Source organism: Mustela lutreola, chromosome 6 (assembly GCF_030435805.1).
Source record: "Mustela lutreola isolate mMusLut2 chromosome 6, mMusLut2.pri, whole genome shotgun sequence".
NCBI classification, from domain to species: domain Eukaryota; kingdom Metazoa; phylum Chordata; class Mammalia; order Carnivora; family Mustelidae; genus Mustela; species Mustela lutreola.
This window is the reverse complement of record NC_081295.1, coordinates 155,313,938-155,326,681: the sequence shown is the minus strand read 5'-3', so window position 1 is coordinate 155,326,681 and position 12,744 is coordinate 155,313,938. Positions and strand designations below refer to the sequence as shown.

General features: G+C 45.6%; 1 protein-coding gene across 8 annotated transcripts in view; it reads left to right on the top strand.

Moving 5' to 3' along the window:
* Positions 1 to 12,744, top strand: part of CARMIL1 (capping protein regulator and myosin 1 linker 1) — a 299,097-nt gene that overhangs the window by 198,685 nt on the left and 87,668 nt on the right. For all 8 annotated transcript variants that reach the window (XM_059179498.1, XM_059179496.1, XM_059179501.1 and 5 more), the window contains exons 21-23: positions 860 to 1,032; positions 2,525 to 2,593; positions 5,284 to 5,377. In XM_059179498.1, coding sequence (XP_059035481.1) covers positions 860 to 1,032; positions 2,525 to 2,593; positions 5,284 to 5,377 — 336 coding nt within the window. The remainder of the gene's footprint in view (positions 1 to 859; positions 1,033 to 2,524; positions 2,594 to 5,283; positions 5,378 to 12,744) is intronic.

Genomic DNA, 12,744 nt, shown 5'->3' with positions numbered 1-12,744 from the left:
ATTCAGGTACCAGTGGGGCTGGGCCAGAGGCCTAAACAAGTTCCTCAAGGGCAGACAGAACCTGCCTCTGGACCACATGGTTTGACTTTTTGTCTTTTCTTAAAAATTGTGTGTCTTCTGATTGGTTCTTCTAAGATAAAGTGGAGGAGGGTCATCAGAAGGGTCAAGGATAAGCTACGAGGGGCCCAGAGTACAAAATTCATTCCGTTCAGCCCCTTCCTAACTCTGTGGCTCCGCTGGAGTCACTCAGCCTTTCTGTGTCTCATTTGGGAGAAGGATAACAATACCGAGTATAATAGCACATACGTGTTGGGTGATTCTCTGAGTAAGTACGTGTGAAAAGCTGGACCGGTGGTTAAGGACGGTACGTGTTCAGTAAATGCCAGCTATTACTGATCTTGGCTGGCTTTTATTTTGCATTTGTCCTCCGCTAGTATTTTAAGATGTCATTTCACCTGGCGTAAAAATAGAACGGGTAAAAAGGGATAGCGTAGCCATGCAGAAGCTCAGGAATTTCTGTGGACTCTCCTTATTTATTTCTTCCGGTCCTCTCACTTCCAAAGAGCGGACATCTGCCACTCCAGGTGTCCTTCCACGCTTCCCTCAGGAGAGAGGTGGACAGAGGTGGCCTGGGGTCAGCACTGAAACACAAGGGGTCTGTGTTTATCCAGAACCTTCAGGGCCTGTCCGTCAGCATCTTTGAGCCGGAGTTTCAAAGCAAAGTGCTGGGTTGGGGGGCTCAGTGCGCATAGGGGGTACCGCTCCCTACCCCAGTGATTCTCCATGAAACGGGTCACAGGGAGCGGAGCCTCTTCCGTCAGATCACGTCATCGCTTGCTGCCTCTCGTCCCCTCCTCAGCCCCTGCAGTCCTTGTCCCTGGCCGACTCAAAACTCAAGACCGAGGTCACCATCCTCATCAACGCCCTGGGAAGCAACACCTCCCTGACCAAAGTGGACATCAGCGGGAACGGCATGGGGGACATGGGCGCGAAGATGTTAGCCAAAGCACTTCAGATCAACACCAAGCTCAGGTATGCGGGTCAGGCCCTCAGCCCTGACACAAGGATGCTCGCTCCCAGCAGGGCCTTAGAAAGTTCTGAAAAAGATTCCGGCCCCAGCCCCCCCATCCCCACCCCGGCATTGGAGAGCTGGCTGTGCCCAGTGGGGAAAGCCAGCTGGGAAGCAGAGGCAACCATTTCAAGTCTTTTGTCAAAACACTTGGGATTGCAGGCTGGAGGGCCGGGGCCCAAAGTTAGACCTTGTGATTCCCATGAGCTGTTGTCTTAAAGGTTTCCACTATGGCAGAAAACCCACCTGCGGATGGGGGCAGGGTCCCGTTTCACAGTGTCAGCAGCTGGAATGAAAGACCACTGGTCCAGCGTGCCGGCCTCCATCCTTGGCTGTGGGCCTGTCTTACCTCCCTACCCCCACTGCTGCCAGTATAAAGACTTAAAACCCGAGGTGCCCTGGTTAAAGGCAGGTTCATCCTGGGGGCTAGCTATTCTGGGTGGTGATTTTCGACCACTCGTGGCATTTCCCAACTGTGGCTTTTCTTAAGGGCTGGCTACGTGGTAACCACTTTTATTAAGGACCACTTTCCTGTCCATCCTTCGGAGAGCTCCAGCCACTCCCGAGTCCAGCAGTTCGGTGAACAAATACTTAACTCACATTTGCTCTTCAAGGGGCTCTTTCCTGATGCTTCCCTTACCCTCCTGAACCTTCCATCTATACCAAGGCCAAAAACTGCAACCGTTTCTTGAAGGTCCGAGTGTATGTAAGGAAAGTCCATGAGATCAGGAACGGAAAGCAGTTAGAAGTGTGTTTCTTGGATCAGACAAGTAAAAGCTGCTTCATGTAGCAGGTGAACTCGCAAACACCAAAATACCTCTGATGTGTTCACCTTCTGAAAGTGAAATAAATAGTACTTTTCTTCCAAAATAGATTCTTTGTTGAGAAAGGAAACAGCATCTTATTTGTAGAAACCAGAGGTTTACCAACAAAGTGAGAGCTTTCTGGGGTGGCTGGTCGTAGCATGTCAGGGCAATGGTGAAAACAGAACACAGTATGACCGGATTCCTTCTAGTTACTTAGAATGGACAGAAGTCTCAGGACCCAAAATTCTTGTGTTGGACAAGGGGTTCTTCAGAATCTTTTATAAACAGCTCTCACTTCTGACACGAGTACTAGAATGCTATTGGGAGAATATGTTGAGAGAGTATCAGAGAAATCAGGTTTTAGAGTTTTCTGGCTACCAAGCACTGGGTAACATCATGGCAAGTTAACGAGGGTACTGCTGCTTTGAAGTATGGTTTTCTCACTGTGTGAGCAGTGAATGGGTTAAGAATGTAATTTCGGCGGAAATGCTCATCCTTGCCGCGTTTAAAACTAAGTTGATGTCATTCCTTGCCTCTCGTGCTAAAATATCTAGATGATATCGTCTGTAAGAGTTTCATCTTCACTGGGGGGAGTCATTTCCTCCATCCCTAACTGTCTGATTATTTATGTGATGTGGTTTCCCAACAGGACTGTCATATGGGACAAGAACAACATTACGGCACAAGGCTTTCAAGATATAGCTGTTGCAATGGAAAAGTAAGTTTTAATTGCGACTTCTTTCTGGAATAATACAAAAGAACCTGTGGGGTGATGGAGGTAGCAAGGAATTTGGATCCAGAAGATCTAGGTCTGAGTTAGCCGATGCTACCCAGCCATGAGACCCAGAAGACACGGACTTTGTTCTGGGGTCCGTTTCTTCATTGGGCCACGAGGGCAGGGATCCCCCACAGTCGTGAGGATTAAATGAGACCATTTAATTATTCAATTAATTAATTAATTAATTAATTAATGAGAGGCCCACCCAGTATTCACCTGGCTTTTCCTCGTGGTTTTGCATTCTCTTTCCATCAGTCTTGTCTTTTTTGCCCATTATGACAACTTTGAATACAGTGGAGCAAAGAAAGCTGAGCTCCCGAAAAAATACCAAAATCAAGGGATAGCAGGCTCAAGTTAGTCTCATTACTGTCAAAGGCTTTCTTTATTACGGTGGTAACTAAAGCCTACAATTATTGTTTATTGTCAGATTTACTTTGCCAGTTAACAAAACGAGGCAATAATACGAAGATGGCTGGAAGAAATTCTAGAAATTGGGTTCTTTCTGAGCTCTTCCGTCCTCATACTGTATTCTGAAGGCAGGAGTGATCAAAGCAGATTTGCAGCATTGGAAATGAGAGGTTACAGAATGTGGGTGGGAAATAAGGAACCAGTAGCACAGAAGCTGGTCCCCTAGGGAAGAGGTCAGGGAATGCTCACTGTTGGTGTTTTTTCCCAGATTCCCCTTCACGTGTGAGGCCTCCCAGGTGGAGCGCTCATGCCTGGTTGTGTGTCATGGATAAAACCCTAGGCCTGGAAATACAAGCCTTCCATTCAGTCCCCAGCTCTGTCACCACCACGCCTATCCTCTTGAGCAAAGCATGGCTCCTTTCTGATTAATTCTTTTATAGAGGGAGAGTGCCAGAGTTAATTATCCCTAAGTGTGCTCCAGTCCTAAATCCCAGGGTTCTGATGTAGCCAGGAGGTCACCGCGGCTGCCCCCACAGATGGTCACTAAATATGGATAAGGCAGCTTGCTCCGCCTCTGCCTGCAGCCTTCCGCCTATAATTACTCCCACTGCACCAGGAAGCCTTCGAATGGAAGCAGTTGTTTACAAATAGCTACATTTAGGTGCGAACAGCACAGTTGCCTCTGCTGTGGACTGCCTCAGCCCACACTGGTCTTTGTGGGATGCCAAGAACCTGCGCACCCGGTACTCAGCATTTCTGGATTGATGGTAGCACTCCCCGGTTTAGTCTGTTAGCAACGCGCTGCTCTACGATGCCAGTGGCCCCAGAACCCCATCTGGTTTAAATAAAGTACGCTGGTCTGCCGCGTGATTACCGTTGGATGAGGCCAAGGAAAATGCTCCAGGCTCAAAAACAGATGCACTGTTTCCTCGTTTCAGTTGGCTGGCCCCTCTGAAACCAAACAAAAACAGTTCTGCTAAAACAAGGCCAAGGTGAAAAAATGGAAGTCATGGAAATGGCAGCCTTTTTCTTTGCAGGTTATCCTGCGTTCAACCACCCTTATGTTGGACTGAAAGACATTTTTTCCCCGTTAGGTAGCACCCATACAGATGACCGCTATGATTAAGATGGCTGCTTCTTTTTTTTTCTTTTAATTCGTTCTTCATGATTAGTACCTTATTTTGGGAGCAAGTTGTTCATAGACTCTTCTAGTAGAAGTCCTCCGTATCCACAAGAATCACACCGTTGAGTGTTGCTTAGTGTTGACAGGGCGGCCAACTGTGGGAGGGGACCCCACTTGTTCCCACGTGGCTCCAAAGGTCTTTGTTCCTGAGTGCCATGCGGTCGCAAAGGGCAGATGGGTTTGGGGCAGGAGAGAGCAGTCATCTCTGGGGCGAGTGTGTGGTCTGGGAGCAGGTGTGAGGGGTGGGGTCCAAAGCCAGGGTGTAAATTTGGGGTTCCATGCTGTTTGCCTGACACAGAGATGACTCCCCCCTGCCCTCCTGGGTCTCAGTAGCTGGTCAGCAGCAGGAGATAATCCAGGGACACAGTTTTCCAGAAGTTGCTTCGCTGGGAGCAGAGAGTCTGTGGACGTGGGCCGTGTGCAAGAGGGGCCTGCGAGGACCTGCAGAGGTCAAGGCGCTGAGCCAGGCAGCCCGAGCCAGGCAGCTTTTCCAAAGACCATGGCCACTCGGGGGCCTCCCTGTTGAAAGGGGTGCAGAGCCTGAACAGACTTTTTGCTGATACTCCTGTCCTTGCTTTGCATGCAGGTGTTTTGGTTTTGTTTCCTAGTTTTCCTTTCTCGGCTGGGGGCTGCCTGTCACACGGGGCCCCTGTGGGGCTCTGAGGACGTTCAGATCCATTAGTGACGAAAACCAAGTAGCCGGCAGATGCTGGACTTAACCTCCTAGCCACTCTCTCTCGGCCCAGTTTGAAAATCTGGATTTGAAAGCAACAAAACCAGATGCCTTCCAATCATGTTGCTGTTAGAAGACAGCACGGGCTGCCGCGGGTGCCCGCCGTGGGTGCCGTGGGTTCCCGTGGGTGCACACACACACATACCCTGGAGAAAGTGGGCTTGTGAACTAGGGCTCTGAGATAGGCTGTGAGTTTGAAATTTTATAATACATACTGGCAGCTCTCTCGGGATTTCAAAAAAAAAGAGTGCTGAATGAAGGTTGGGGTGTTATTTTAAAATAAGCATCCCTTTCTCCTTTTTCTAGGAACTATACATTGCGATTCATGCCGATCCCTATGTATGACGCTTCTCAAGCCCTGAAAACAAACCCTGAAAAAACAGAAGAGGCTTTGCAAAAGGTACCGGAGAATCACTAGCTCCATGGTCATCAACTCCCGTTTGAATCGGGTTTTGTTAGTAATAATTCTGAACGGACAAACAGGACTCAGTATTTTCCGAAGCTTTTCTCCCCTGAGCTTGTATTCTTGCGGTCACAGCGGACGTCCTGTATGACTGGGGGAGGAATGACATAGGAAAGATGAAAACTTGTCCTAAAATTTAAGTGGAATAACATTTGGACCATCGGCATGCCAGCACGCACAGCTTCTCGTTCGTCCTTCCGAGAATGTGTGGAACTGAGGGTCAGCACAACTTTTTCCTCAGCAGCTCGTACCTTCCCTCCTTTTCTTTTCTTCTTTCTTCCTTTTCTTTTTCTTTTCTTTTCTTTTCTTTTTTTTTTTTTTTTGTAAGATTTACTTATTTACTTGAGAGAGAGAAAATAGAAGGGAGGTCAGAGGGAGAGGATTTTAAGCTGCCTCCCTGCCGAGCACAGAGCCCGACACGGGCACGATCCCAGGACCCTGAGATCTAGAGCCAGCGTTGAGTTGGACTCTTTACCGACGGAACCGTCCAGGTGCCCCACTTTCCTTCTTTTCTTACTAAGAAACTGAGGCTACGGATGGGATCTCCTTTTACCATCTTTGTTTATAGATGTGTCTCACTCCACACCCCTTCCCGCCTCCTTTCTGGCAACCCCAGAGGACGACGGGGCTCCCCGCCTTCAAAGCTGAGCCATCCATGCGCCTGTGAGCCACTGTCTCTGCCTGGGCCGGACACTGGCCCCGAGAGGCGTGCTCTGGTTCTGCCCCATCTCCATCCTTCTCTTTCTGTGGTTATGGTTACCTTTCTCCATGTTTAGATGCACTCAAGGATTTTCCATTTGAAGAAGCCTACTCCACGTTTCCTGTGGGGGTCGCTGGGCGATCTTTGAAATCTTTCTTCCTTCTTTGCTCGCCCGTCATGTGGTACCATCCAAGCCTCCCTCCCACGCTTGACTTTTCCTCCCCACGTCTTCCAGAGCCATGCCATTGTCCAGTTCACAGATCGTGCAGCAAAAGCCTCTTCCTTCGCGCTCTTCCCCTCTCTCCCTCTCAGGGACGGCTTTGTTCAAGGCTCATCATTTCTCAGCAGGATTTTTGTTTGTTTTCTTTGTCACGGTCAAAAAGAGCCATCTTCTTTCATGGCACGTTGGAACAAACTAACATCTTAAGCCCACCTCTCCGCATTCCATCCCCGGCCCCCAGTGCCTTTTAAAATTTTATTTATTTGACAGAGATCACAAGGCAGGCAGGGGTGGGGGGGGGGGCAGGGAAGCAGGCTCCCTGCTGAGCAGAGAGCCTACCATGGGGCTTGATCCCAGGGCCCTGGGATCATCACCTGAGGTGAAGGCAGAGGCTTTAACCCACTGAGCCACCCAGGCGCCCCCCACCCCCCACCCCAGTGGCTTTTAAAATAGAACCTTCTCTCCTTGAATTGGTATAAAATTCCACCCAGGATCTGCCTCCTATCCACTGCTACCTTCTTCTCTTTTTTTAAAAATTTTTTTTTCTTTTTTTTCTGACAGACAGAGATCACAAGTAGGCAGAGAGGCAGGCAGAGACAGAGAGAGTGGGAAGCAGACTCCCCGCTGAGCAGAGAGCCCAACGCGGGGCTCGATCCCAGGACCCTGAAATCATGACCTGAGCCGAAGCCAGAGGCTTTAACCCATTGAGCCACCCAGGCGCCCCCCTTCTTCTCTTAATAGCCTGCCTTTTTGCTTCTACTTCAGGGAACTTGTTAGAAATGCATATTCTTGGGTCTCAGAAATGGGGGTGGGACTCAGCAATCTGTGTTTTTGCAAACTCTCCTGGTGGCTGCAAATTTGGCAATCACTGCTCCAGTCTGGTTGACGCTCGTGCTTTCCCCACTACCTACTGTGTGTGTCTGTCAAGGCTGAATGCAAGTGTGAGCACATCTAGAAACTTCTCAGAGCCTCTTTCCTCCCCTGTGCTGGGGATCTTCTCAGAATTTCCTGTCCTTGTCCGTCACTGGCCTTGTGATGTCATTTAAGTTACCTGACTCCATATATCTTTTTCTCTAGTGACTGTGCCTCCTTGAAGGCAGAACCTATGTATTTTTCATCTTTTTAGTTGTTCAGCAGCTGGCACAGTGCCTGGCCTGCCTGCTTGGATGCTCCTTAGACTTGGATGAATAAAAGGGAATAAGGTAGGGGGTGGAGAAAGGGAAAGCCTTGATGTGGCAATGGAAATCATTCCAGATTTGTATTCAAAAGATCTGACTGGGGTGGCTGAGTCGGTTAAGTGTCTTCCTTCAGCTCAGGTCATGATCCCTGGGTCCTGGAATCAAGCCCCACACTGGGCTCCCTGCTCACAGGGAGCCTGCTTCTCCCTCTCCCTCTGCCGCTCCTCCCACCCTGCCACTTGTGCTCTTTCTTTCTCTTAAAAAAAAAAAAAAAAAAATCTTCACACAAAAGAAAAAAATCTGACTAAATCAAACTCTTTTCAGCTTTGTAATTTCCGTAAGTTACTTAATTTTTCTGAACTTTGGTTTCTTTGTCTCTATAAAACATACAACTAGACAGGAACCATGTTTAGCTGATGTTTAACATACAGTTCGTGCTGGGGACCTGACACTATTATAAATGCTTTACATAAACTAACACTGATAATCTATTACAGTAAATCCATGAGATAGATTTGTTATGTCCGCATTTTGCACATAAGAAAACCAAAGGACAGGAAGACGAAATAAGTTGCCTGTGGTGCCCAGGGACCAAACCAGTGAGCGCGTGCGGAAAAAAAGTTTCTAAACCACAAAGCAACATAAAGATGTTAGACCTCTTTATATTTTCCCAAAGGATATTAACAACTTGTAACAAAAGACATATCCTAGAGACACCAGTTTTCTGGGTTTAGACTCGACAGATCAAGAGTTTGGCGCTCATCATACTCCCATCCTCACAACAAGAAGAAAGCTAAACAGACAGAAAATCGGTGACTCTTCTCAGATCCATCAGAGAATTGAGGCAAAAGCAAAGGAGACTGTCACTCTGGTAATTGGACAGATAGGATTCAGAGAATCACCGTGAATCAAAGTCAAGATCGGCTCACCTAGGGCAGAAGCTAATAGGGCAGAAGCTAATGGGGCCAGTAACTCAGAGGAGTGTTTAACCAGCCATTGAGGAATTGCTGGAGGCTTAGTGTGGACTAGCCCAAGAGTTAAAAACTCCTAGGGGCCTAGTTCTTAGCGAGGTCCTGACCCCTTCATGGGCTTCACCTCCAAGAGCCCCCACCAAGTTATCACAGGAAAGATTGGACAAAAATCCTCTCATGTTTCTGGTAGGGGGACAGGAACAAGTAGCCATTTTTAAATATACCTGGAGCATTCTGTTGTCTATAACAGAGGCTTATACTTGGGGGAAACTACTCTACCAGAGCTTTATCTGACAAAGCAGACAACAATCCTAGCCTTCCTATTTCAAAGAAGGGAAGGGGAAAAAAAAAATGGCCAAGAAGTACTTTGGCAGGTCACAGCCCAGGAACTCAGTCCCACTAAATAAAACGTAAATTTAATCTTAAGATTATAGAATTATTCCCTTCCCCAATACCGTACCAGCACATCAAGTGTGGTAACAGCAGATTACAAATGAGCAAAGCTGTAAGATACTTTATTTAAGAAAGGATTTCTAGGGAAACCCCAAAGTAACCAAGGAGATAAAAACAGGGACATGGGAAGAGATTAAAGCATAACTCAGCTTCTAGCCAGATTAACATAAAATTGCACATTAAAAGCCTGATTAGATTACCTCAGTTCCTGTTATCAGATACATCATATCCAGTTTCAACAACAACAAAAATTTTTTTAAAAGATTTTTATTTATTTATTTGACAGAGAGAGATCACAAGTAGGCAGAGAGGCAGGCAGAGAGAGAGGAGGAAGCAGGCTCCCTGCTGAGCAGAGAGCCCGATGCAGGACTCGATCCCAGGACCCCGAGATCACGACCCAAGCTGAAGGCAGCGGCCCAACCCACTGAACCACCCAGGCGCCCCAACAACAACAAAAAAAAAAAAAAAAAAAAATTACGACATGCATCATGAAAGACAAAACAAGCATCAGAACCAGACTCAGATATGACACAGATTTTGGAATTACCAGACAATTTAAAATAACTAATTAGTATATTGAGGACTCTAATGGAAAAAGTAAAAAACATGCAAGAACAGATGAGTAATGTAAGCAGAGAGATAGAAACTCAAAGAAAGAAAAGGAAGTACTAGACATCAGAAACACTGTAACAGAAATGAAAAATACCTTTTTTGAGCTCATCAGTGGACCGACACAGCTAAAGAAAGAATCATTGAGCCTGAAGATAGGTAAATGTAAATTTCTCACTGAAAAGCAAGAGAAAAAAAAAAAAGAATGGAGAAAACCAGAACAGAATATTCCTGAACTTCGGGACAGTTACAAAAGGTAGAGCATCCGCACAGTGGGAATGCCAGAGGGAGAAGGAAGACAAGGGAACAGAAGTAGTTGAAATAATAATGACTGAGAATTTTCCAAATTTAGTGACAGGCACCAAACTACAAATTGAGGAAACATAGAGAACACCATCTAGGATAAATATCCCTAAAAATCTACATGTAGGGATATCATGTTTAAACTGCAGAAAACCAAAGATAAAGAGAAAATTTTGAAGCTGGGGATAAGGCGGGAAGCCCTTACATATTGAGAAATAAGGATAAGAATTATAACAGACTTTGTGTCAGAAATCATACAAGCAGGGATGCCTGGATGGCTCAGGTGGTTGGACGACTGCCTTCGGCTCAGGTCATGATCCTGGAGTTGCGGGATCAAGTCCTGCATCGGGCTCCCAGCTCCATGGGGAGTCTGCTTCTCTCTCTGACCTTCTCCTCGCTCATGCTCTCTCTCACTGTCTCCTCTCAAATAAAAAAAAAAAAAAAAAAAGAAAGAAAGAAATCATACAAGCAAGAAGAAAGCAGAATGAAATATTTAAAGCACCAAAAGAAAAATATCCAGCAGGGGCGCCTGGGTGGCTCAGTGGGTTGAGCCGCTGCCTTCGGCTCGGGTCATGATCTCAGAGTCCTGGGATCGAGTCCCGCATCGGGCTCTCTGCTCAGCGGGGAGCCTGCTTCCTCCTCTCTCTCTGCCTGCCTCTCTGCCTACTTGTGATCTCTCTCTGTCAAATAAATAAATAAAATATTTAAAAAAAAAAAAAAAGAAAAAAAAAAAAAAAAAAAAGAAAAATATCCAGCAGCCTAGAATTCTGTATCTAGCAAAATCTTCTTCAAAAGTAAAGGAGAGGGTGCCTGGGTGGCAAAGTCAGCTGTGTGTCTGACTCTTGATTTCAGCTCAGAACATGATCTCAGGGTCGTGAGATGTGAGATCGAGCCCTGAGTTGGCCCCACGCTGAGCAGGGAGTCTGACTGGGACTCTCTCTCTCCTTCTCCCTCTACCTCTCCCTTCCTCTACCCCCCCCTTCTCTCAAACGAACAAACAAATAAATAAATAAATATTTTTTTAAAAAAGTGAAGGAGAAATCAAAACGTGCAAAGATAGCATTGTTACGAGGAGAGGAAGAAATTGATGGTGCTCTCTTACAAGGAAGCTGTACTGGTTGCAGAATGGTACAGCATTCTGTGAAAGTGGACTTGAAATAGTTAAATATTGCAAACACTATGGCAACTACTAAAAACTGTTTTAGAAGTGTAGTCAATATACTAAGGAGAGAAAAGTGTAATCATATACAATACTTAAAGCAGAAAAAGAGAGGATATAAAAAACAAGAAATGCCTCATCTACAAATATGTTAATTGTGAAATTTGTGTTTTCTTTAATGAAAAATTAGTGACTTTAAAGCTGACATTTATCATTTTTTTCTAGAATACTTACTATACTCTCATATCGTGAAGATTTCATTGTAACAGAAGTCTATTCCCCAGAAGAAACACGCTTTTTAATTTTACTCTACTAAAGAATAATACTGTGATCCTGTACTCAATCATTAGAAGTTGGGGGGGGGGTTGGTTTTTGTTTTTAAATATATGATTTCTACATTGAAATACAGGTCTTTTTGTCTTTTATGTTGCTGTTATTTTTAGCAGTGAGACTGAAGGTGTTGATCAGCTCTAGAGGGCCGTCCAGGTCATAGCTGCCCAGGAGGACCGGCAGACATGATGACGACACTTTGGGCCCTTTCCCTCCATCTTCAGTCAGGTCCTCCATCCTCAGCCTGTAGGACATGGGGTCTCTGTCCTTGCCCTGGAATGGTGCGGGGAAGGAAGGCTTATCCTGCTAATCTAAGAGGCAGTCCTTTTAGTGGTGATGTGCCAGTGGTTGATGTTAAGGGAACTGAATCATTGTTATTCTTCCTTCCCCTTGCACTGGCTTTTAGAAATGAGCTTTAAATTGTTTTTTCCCTCTAAAAATAAATAAATAAATAGATAAATAAATCCCTCCAGACTTAGACTGTGCAGCACCATTGATACCCCTCTAGAAAGTCTGGAAATGCATGGGCCAGCCCTGGGTGCGTGGCCCATACATGAGCCGAGCCTCTGGTACAAGCTGCTGTCACAGCTGGCCCCCAGGACAGTGCTTAACAAGACCAAATGCAAAAGGACAAATAATAAAGCAAAAGTACCCAAAGCTGGGTGGCAGTGTGTACCTGTTATATTTCAGGCAGGAATTTTTTTTTTTTTTTTTTTTTTGCGAAAACATTTCCCATCGATGGTAATGTCACCTTGGAAGGACATGACTTTGGGGGAAGCAGAAGAGAAAATTAATATAATAAAATGCCTTGGTCCTAATGTGTCACTTAAACGATGTTTCATTTCAGGGATCTCTTCATTTTTATAATTCCTTCACTTACCTTTAGTAGAAAGGTACATTTTGTTCTGCTTTACGGTTTCCATGGATGATAGTAATTATAGTCTGCATTTTAATTGTCTCTAATTGGTATTAAATAGTGGTCATGTTAGCATATGGAAAATGAAAATGAAAATGTCATAATATGGAGAGGCTCCCGGTTATTAGAAGTTCTTAACCAGGGAACTACAGTGACAAATTAAAGCCAAACGGTTAAGTGGTATTATTAAAAACAAATGAAAACAACAACTGAAATAAAAGAAAAAAAAACCCCAGATGGTGCAGTTACTGATGGCGAAGCATTCTTTGCCGACATCTTCATACACGTCCGCCTCCCAGCAGTTAACCCCGTCGGATTACTGGATCAGTGTTCTGAAACACTTCATTCCCATCTGGTCATCATTTGTATGTTTGAATTTTTAATAGGAGATTGTGTCGAAAAACCCAGACTTGAGGCAACTTCAAGCGTTATTTTCTGTGGAAATCTGTTTTCGTGTTTTCTCTA